General features: G+C 38.8%; 1 protein-coding gene across 1 annotated transcript; it reads left to right on the plus strand.

Annotated features, from left to right (window-relative positions):
* The first annotated feature begins 6,397 nt into the window (after window positions 1-6,397).
* Window positions 6,398-8,262, plus strand: LOC127131340 (uncharacterized). Its single transcript, XM_051060264.1, has 2 exons — window positions 6,398-6,670; window positions 7,531-8,262. Exons 1-2 carry the CDS (start codon window positions 6,398-6,400, stop codon window positions 8,260-8,262), a joined length of 1,005 nt encoding a protein of 334 aa, XP_050916221.1.
* The last annotated feature ends 1,078 nt before the right edge of the window (window positions 8,263-9,340 follow it).

Below are 9,340 nucleotides of genomic sequence, written 5' to 3' on the forward strand. Positions count from 1 at the left end.
CAGCCACTAAGTTCTCAACTCCACTTTTGTCTTTAATCTCAACATTAAACTCTTGGAGCAACAACATCCACCGAATCAATCTCGGTTTTGCATCCAGCTTCTTCAGCAAGTACTTTAAAGCTGCATGGTCAGTAAAAACAACAACCTTGGAACCTAGGAAATAAGATCTGAATTTATCAAGAGCAAAAACAATAGCTAGCAGTTCTTTTTCAGTGGTAGTGTAATTTGACTGTGCAGAATCTAAAGTCCTAGAAGCATAGTAAATAACATGGGCAGCCTTGTCAACTCTTTGTGCAAGGATAAACCTAACAGCATAATTAGAAGCATCACACATAAGCTCAAACGGGAGGGTCCAGTGAGGGGGCTGGATTATGGGAGCGGAAGTCAATGCTTTCTTCAAGAAGTCAAACGCTTGTTTGCACTTGTCATCGAAGCTGAAAGTGACGTCATTCTTCAACAAGTTTGACAGCGGAAGAGCTATCTTGCTGAAATCCTTGATGAAACGCCTGTAAAAACCTTCATGACCAAGAAAAGAACGAATCTCGCGAACGCAAGAAGGGTAAGGCAGTGTAGAAATTACATCAATCTTAGCAGGGTCAACAGAAATTCCTTTTTCAGAAATAATGTGACCAAGAACAATTCCTTGCTCAACCATAAAATGACATTTTTCATAATTCAAAACAAGGTTAGTCTCGATGCATCTTTCTAAAATCAAGGTTAAACTGTTCAAGCATGCATCAAAAGAGGAACCATAGACAGTGAAATCATCCATAAAAACCTTCATGCAATTTTTGATAAAATCAGAAAAAATGCTAATCATGCATCGCTGGAAAGTGCCAGGAGCATTGCAAAGACCAAAAGGCATCCTCCTGTAAGCAAAAGTACCGAAAGGACAAGTAAAAGTCGTCTTCTCTTGATCCTCCGGTGCAATATGAATATGAAAATAACCTGAAAAACCATCAAGAAAACAATAGTGTGATTTACCAGCTAACCGTTCAAGCATTTGGTCAATGAACGGTAAAGGAAAATGATCCTTTCTCGTAGCCTGGTTCAATCTCCTGTAATCAATACAAACTCTCCAGCTGTTCTGAACTCTAGTGGGAACAAGTTCATTCTTTTCATTTTTCACCACTGTAAGTCCAGATTTCTTAGGTACAACCTGCACTGGGCTTACCCATTTACTGTCAGAGATAGGATAAATGATACTTGCTTGCAAGAGTTTGGTTACCTCTTTCTTCACAACATCAAGAATCAAAGGATTAAGCCTCCTTTGGGGCTGCCTTACTGTTTTAGATCCATCCTCAAGTAGAATCCTGTGCATGCACATCAATGGACTAATACCTGGAAGGTCGGCTAATGTCCACCCGATTGCCTTCTTGTGCTTCTTCAAAACCTGCAAAAGTTTATCTTCTTGATCGAAATCAAGGTTAGAAGAGATAATAACAGGAAGTTTTTCATTACTCTCCAAGTAATCATATTTCAGGTTCTCAGGGAGCTCCTTTAGCTCTAAGGACGGGGGCTACTGGGTGGATGGAATGCTTGGGGCAGGCGGGATGTCAAGAGCATCAACTGCAAAAACAGGTTCATTGGTAACAACTTCACCTATAGGAAATGTATCAGCCTGCAAGGCAGCATCAATCTCAGCACAGACAACACAAACGTTAGTGTCAGTACAATCAGAACATGAATAAATATCATCAAAACCAGAGAGAGATGGAAAATCAAGCGCAAATAGTTCAGAACTAGCGTCATCAACTAATTCAGAAATCAGCTCAATATGAAAAATGGAATGCTCCTCCACAGGGTGTTTCATGGCATCAAAAATGTTAAATTTTGCGACAATGTCACCAAATTCCATGGACATGGTTCCATCGTCAACATCAATTTTTGTCTTTGCCGTTTCCATGAACGGTCTGCCTAAAATGATGGGAGCTCTGCTTGTCTTGGTTTCTCCTTCCATGTCTAGAATATAGAAATCTGCAGGAAAAATCAAATCGTTAACTTGAACAAGAACATCTTCGACTACCCCGGCGGGTCGAGCGTTGCTCCTGTTCGCCAATTGAATGATTAAACTTGTATGCTGCAAAGGACCAAGACAAAGGTTATTATAAACAGAAGTAGGCATAACATTAATGCCCGCTCCCAAATCAAGCATGCAATTCTCAAATTTACTATCCCCGATGGTACAAGGAATAGCAAATGTTCCCGGATCCTTCTGCTTTCGTGGCAGAATCTGAGTAGTGAGGGCTGAAACATTTTGCTCGCCTACAATCTGTTTGGATGATTGTTTGGGCTGAATAAAGGCGGAAATATTTCGTCCTAAGTTTACTCTTTCACTTCCCTTAGTCCTCCTCTTGTTGGTACACAAATCTTTCAAAAACTTTGCATACTTAGGAATTTGCTTAATAACATCAAGTAGCGGAATGTTTACCGCAACCTTTCGAAAAACATCCAATATCTCTCTTTCTTTGTCTCCCTCCTCAATTCTTTTATTTTTCAGAACTCTATGTGGAAAGGGGACTGGTGGCACATACTCCTTTTCTTTAATTTTTTTCAAATTCGACCACAACAGAAGAAGGAGAAGAAAGTTCAGAAGTTACCTCAATGATTTTTTTATTTTTTTCAGGGGCTGGTTCTGTAACTTTTCCGGATCTCAAAGAAATTGCGCTCACATTAGCATTAGGACCATTCGGATTGACAACTGTCTGGGCTGGAAGTTGGTTCGAACCTTGAGCTTGCATGTTATTTATTTGAGTAGCAAGCTGTCCCATTTGTGTGTTCAAGATCTGAATGCTGGCATCGGTCCTTTGTTGGAACTGGAGGTTGTTCACGGCCATTTGCTTAACAAGATCCTCTAAGGATGGTCCAGAAGGTGCAGGGGCAGCCACTTGAGGTGAGTTCTGTTGTTGGCTGGATTGTGGATTTCCATATCGAAGGTTTGGATGGTTCCTCCAATTGGGATGGTATTTGTTGGTGGACAGGTCAGGAGTGTTGTTGTACCTGTTTTGATTGTAAAGGTTCGTTGCATAAGCTTGTGGCAGCTCAGTAATGGATTCGTCTCTCAGAATAGGACAAGTATTGGTCGGGTGCTCAGGAGAAGTACAAATGCCACACACAGTTGCTGTTTGAGGTTTTGCTACTGCCAGTTGTTTGACTAAGATGGTGAGTTCGTCAATTCTGGTCTCTAAAGCCTTGTTGGAAGAAACTTGAATTTGACTCACGCCTTTGCTGTGAACAGAATTGTCTCTAGTAGTGAACTGTTGAGAATTAAGAGATATATTTTCAATAAGTGCTTTGGCAGCAGTTGGAGTTTTATCGACTAGTGCTCCACCACTAGCAGCATCAAGAATATTCCTGTCCATCGGTAACAACCCCTCATAAAAGTACTGGATGAGCAGTTGCTCTGTGATCTGGTGTTAAGGGCAGCTAGATACCAAGTGCTTGAATCTCTCCCAATACTCGGTCAGCGACTCATTACCTTGTCTACTACCACAAATCTCCTTTCTTATTGCGGCAGCTCTGGAGACAGGAAAGTATCTCTCTAAGAACACTTTTTTCAGGGCAGTCCAACTTGTAATTGAGTTTGGCTCGAGATAATAAATCCAATCCTTTGCTGCACCCTGCAATGAAAAAGGAAAAGCTCGAAGTTTGATGTGATCTTCAGTGATCCCTTCAGGCTTCAATGGTGTAGAACACACCACCTGGAACTCTTTCAAATGCTTGTGTGGATCTTCACCTACAAGACCACTAAACTTTGGCAACAAGTGTATTAAACCCGATTTTAATTCAAAAGGAACAGCAACAGCATCATATTCAATACACAAACCATTGTAATTCACATCAGGAGCAGCTAATTGCCTTAAGGTTCTATTATCAGCCATTGCAAAATCAAGTTCAGAATCCGAAGCAAACAAGTTATGCAAATAGTCAGACTCGGAATCAGACTCAATTGTGGGTGGTGAACTATTAGTAGCCTGGATTGTTCTACGTTGTGTGTGCAAAGTTCTCTCTATTTCAGGATCAAAAGCAATAATTTCAGAACAGCGAGACCTAGTAGCCAGGACTAGCGGAACAACAATGCAGCAACAACACCAATAGTGAAAATTCCAACAATGTCCTAAAAGTAAAAAAAAAAAAAAACACAGAAAGAAATCGATCAAAAATAATTCAAAAAAATAAACTGACACCGAAATTAATCTAATGACTTAAAAATATAATTTTTCGATTTTTTTCGAGACGGTGAAAACAATAAAAAATTAATTAAAAAGAGAAAAACAAGGAATTTGGCAAATTTGACGTCAGAGTCCTCTAGAGTAAGGGAGTATTGATCACATAATTTTTCTGCTTCCAGTAGGAAAAAAACTTATACAATCAAACACAAAGTTTCCAAAAACCGGTTTTTTCTGACTCTAGACGCAACTCCGAACGCGAAACTGTAGAAAAATTCGGAAAAATAACAGGAAATTGCATAACAACAAAACACACAATACTTAAAACTAAACTATTGGCTAATTCGACAAGAATCCCCGGCAACGACGCCAATTTGATCCGCTGTCGCGCGCGGATTAAACGAGTAATTTTGTAAAAACGTAATACAGCGACAATTAAACTCGGATATCGTCTCAAGGATTCTTGTTTGTAAAAATTAAACGTAATCGAATGGGGGGGTTGATTTGGTGTTCAATTACAAAAATGCAGAAAATAACTGATTATGAAAAGTGATTATTTGAATAAGCTGAAACGAATCAACCCACTATATCATCTTCCGACTTATCATTGATCCCTATAAAATTCCAATTCCCTAAACGAGTCTGATCCTATTCGATTACAAAAGCTACTGACAAGCGCAATAACAATTATACGAAGTCTGTCCCTGAATTCCGAGTAAAGCAAATGGATTAAAACTATTGCGAATTAAGCAAACGCAATATGATCGAACGCGATAATGCAAAAGCTACACTAATCACGAAATTGATTCAAAAGCAGACAACAATCAAATTAAAGAATTCTATCATGTAAAAACAATTAAATTAAGCAAGTAATTGTGATTATAGATATAATTCAAAGGAACAGATTAATGGAAAATTATAAAAGAACCTCAAAGTGGCATCCGATTACAGTGAATTGATTCTTGGGAAATTAGTTCTCCATAGTCATTCTTTGCAAGCTCTCAAATTCGTACATGAACAGTGATTTTTTCCTCCCATTCCCAATGGTGTACGGCTGCTAGACCTAGGGGAAAACAAAGACCCGTTTTACAACTCAACTGGGTCGACCCAGCCCACTACAAATGACCCAACAAAAATACAAATAAAATTTTGCAACTTCAACAGACTTTCTGGCCCTGTTACAGTCCGATTCAGCTCTCGACTTCTGAACAAAAGTTGTAGATCTTTTCCTTAGCTTTCCAACGCATACTCACAAGTCTCAATCTGATACTCGTAGCTCAAGATATGATTTTTCTCGTGAAAGCTGCTAATGCTGAAAATATAATGCGAAAAACAAATAAGTGCAAAAATAAAATAAATTGTAAAAACACATTAAAACATAAAAATAAGCAAAGCAAACCGAAGAAATGCTTAAGTACAAACATGGAAGAACGTGCATCAAAATTCACTGATCAACAACCTACCAAAGAGCGATGAATTCAATATTCCATGATTTTATAGAGACTTTTATGCAAATCTATATAGATCATATTGTCATTAAGTCTGTTTCAGGGAAGAGTCGTCTAGGCCATCATTTAAAATGAACCCTTTAAAATGCACTTTTTGTGTGCAGGATGGGAATTTCTTAGGCTTTGTGGTCCATAAAAAGGGGATCGAAATAAACTGAAATAAGCCTAAGGCCATAATGGAAGCGAAAGGGCCATCAACAAAGAAAGGGTTGCAGTAAGTACTAGGCAAGATCAATTTCCTAAGGAGATTCATCTCAAACCTTAGTGGGAAGACACGAGCTTTTTCACCATTGCTTCGACTCAACAAGGAAGGGTTCGAATGGGGGCAGGCTCAGCAAGAAGCATTTGATAAGATTAAAGCATACTTGAGTCATCCATCAATCTTGACCCCCTTGTAGAAATAAAAGTATGAGATTGTATATATCTGCGTCTGACAAGACTTTAGGGAGCATGTTGGCTCAAGAAGATGATAATGGTGTCGAAAGAGCCATTTATTACCTCAGTAGAGTCTTAAATGATGCAGAAACTAGGTATAGCATAGTTAAAATTTTGTGTTTATGCTTGTATTTCTCTTGTACAAAATTGAAGCATTATATAAAACCTGTTGATGTTTATGTTTCATCTCATTTTGACATTATTAAACATATGTTATCCAAACCAATTTTGCATAGTCGAATTGGGAAATGGGCGTTAGCATTAACGGAATTTTCTTTAACATACATGCCATTAAAGGCTGTTAAAGGACAAGTGGTAGCAGATTTTATAGTCGACCACTCCATAGATGCAAATGCACTGGACTATCACGAATTAGAACCTTGGAAGTTGTACTTCGATGGGTCTAGTCACAGGGATGGAACAGGCATAGGAGTCGTGATTATTTCTCCTAATAAAATTCCAACAAGATTCAAGTACAGAGTGGAGGGTCTCTACTCAAACAATGATGCTGAATATGAAGCCCTCATAGCCGGACTTGAAATATTATTGGGATTGGGGGCAACTTGAGTCGAAATAATGGGTGACTCATAGTTAGTCATCAAACAGATCACAAAGGAATATAGATGTATTAAGGAGAATTTAATTATGTACTTCATAATAGTCAATCGACTGCTAAAAAGATTTGAAATGGCTATTATTCGACACATACCTCGACTAGAAAATCAAGTGGCTAATGATTTGGCTAGATTGCATCCGAGTATAAAATTTCAAAAGAAAAATTGCAAAAAGTCATCGAAGTCAGAGGAAAGGTCGTGGCAACTAGATTAACACCTCTAGACTTAGAAAAGATAAAGCTGGGATACACTGATGAAGGGAATTTCGAGATATTGGCAATAGACAATCTGACAGATGAATATTAGAGGAAAATAATAGTGGTGTATCTACAGAACCCAATGGCGTCTATTGATCGTAAAACCAGGTATCGAGCATTGAGTTATGTTCTTTTGGGTATAGAGTTGTTTAAAAATTCTCCTGAGAGAATTTTGCTTAAGTGCCTTAGTGAGTCAGAGGTGTACTTAGCCCTTTCGATTGTCCATAGTGGAGCGTGTGGGGCACACCAAGTTGGTCATAATATGAAATGGCTTTTATTTCGCCAAGGGATGTATTGGCCTACTATGTTGAAAGATTGCATTGAATTTGCAAAGGGATGCCAAGAATGTCAGATACATGCAGGCATACAACATGTTCCTGCAAGTGAATTACATTCTATCATCAAGCCTTGGCCATTTAGAGGTTGGGCTTTAGATTTAATTGGGGAAATTCGACCACCATCATCTAAAAATCAAAGATATATATTGGTGGGCGTTGATTATTTTACGAAATGAATCGAAGTTATACCCTTAGCAAATGTGAATCAGGAGGATGTGATCGAGTTTATCCAGAAGCACATTATTTATAGATTTGGAATCCCAGAGACTGTTACAACAGATCAAGGGTCAGTATTCACTGGTCGGGAAATGCAAGAATTTGCCACAGAAATGGGTTTCAAACTATTAACTTCGACGCCTTATTATGCTCAGGCTAATGGACAAGTCGAAGCTGCCAATAAAGTGATCATTGGTTTGATTAAAAAGCATGTGAAGAAGAAGCCTAGAAATTGGCATAAAACTCTAGTTCATATTTTATGGGCATGTCATACCTCTCCCAAAGAAGCCACAAAATCAACCCCTTTTCGACTAACTTTTGGCCATGATGTTGTTCTACCAGTAGAAACTCACCTACAATCTATAAGGATTCAAAGGCACCATGAACTTCCAACAGAGTCATATTGGAGCATGATGATGGATGAATTGGTTGACTTAGATGAAGAAAGGTTAAATGCTTTGGAGTTATTAAAACGAAAAAAGAAGAGAATAGAAATCTCTTATAACAAGAGGGTAAAAGTCAAAAGTTTTTCGCCTGAAGACTTGGTCTGGAAAGTCATCCTTCCAATGGATCGAAAGGATAGAGCCTTAGGAAAGTGGGAAGGCCCTTTTCAAATTTTGCAAGTTTTTTCTAATGGTGCTTATGAAATCGAAGAGCTTAATGAAGATAGAAGGATTCTAAGAGTGAATGGGAAATATTTGAAAAGATATAGACCAGTGCTCTAAGAGATAAAAATAAGAGACGAATAGTTATATATAAATAAAGCAAAGCCAACATGGTAAAAATGCCAAAATGGTTATATTAAATTCGAAGGCCCAAAGGGACAATATTCATTACAAAGAAAATTTCTCATTACATTAAAAATAGACAAAATGGAAAGGAGAAAAACTAGAAAGGAAGGTTGGCCTTGATTTGAAGGTACTTGGCTTTGAGAAGCTCCAGGTGTTTCTCTCATAAAGACCGCTTCGATCGGAGGAGTTTGAGGTCAGACTCAAGTTGTCGAGCCTGTTCGACAAACTCCATGCCAAATGCTAGCTCTTTAGCCATTAAAGCATCGTCAAACTCTAAGAGTTGATTTTTGCTTCTTTCTACATCGGAAATCTTTGCCTGAAGTTCTTCTATTTGCTTCCTCCAAGAAGCAATGTCACGATCATGGCCTTCAATATTTTCTTTATTATTTTGCTTGGTTTGCTCCAATTCCATTGCCTTGTTTGTAGATTCGGTGGCAGCAACCCAAGCAGCAGCCTCAGAATCAAACTTCTTCTCAATTTCTCATGTGAGCTGAGGTAGCAACTTATGATCTACGACAACTTGGTCGATCATAGAACCTATCTCCAATATAACATTGGCGACTTCAAGAGAAGTTTCCAACAGGTCGACTTGGTTAAGAAGAGCCTTTAGGGTCAAAGGGACAGAAGGATCAGCCAGCAGCAGCAGGAACAAGTCACCTTGAAGACTTTGTCTTTAATCTTGGAAAGTACTTTATCTGCATGAGTGCTCGAAGGTTGATCTTCAGACACCGAAGCAGTGTTAAGGCTTTTGTCAGAGGAGATTTCCCTGTAGATTAGCATAGCCTTCAAATACTCAAGGGGTTGGCTTCGTTTCAGAATATCCAGTCTTTCTACAGAAATACCCCCAATGCTACTTGTCAAAACTCCACCCGTTGGAACAACTGCAGTAGTTGGAGTAACGAGAGTCTGATGTTGAGCTTTCCCTTCGCTTATATCAACTTCCCTCCCTTCAAAGTCTTCGTCATTGTCAGGGACTGGGATTTGGTTGCCTTCGTTCTCCTCCTCCATAACC

Source organism: Lathyrus oleraceus, chromosome 3 (genome assembly GCF_024323335.1).
Source record: "Lathyrus oleraceus cultivar Zhongwan6 chromosome 3, CAAS_Psat_ZW6_1.0, whole genome shotgun sequence".
In the NCBI taxonomy this organism is placed as follows: Eukaryota; Viridiplantae; Streptophyta; class Magnoliopsida; order Fabales; family Fabaceae; genus Lathyrus; species Lathyrus oleraceus.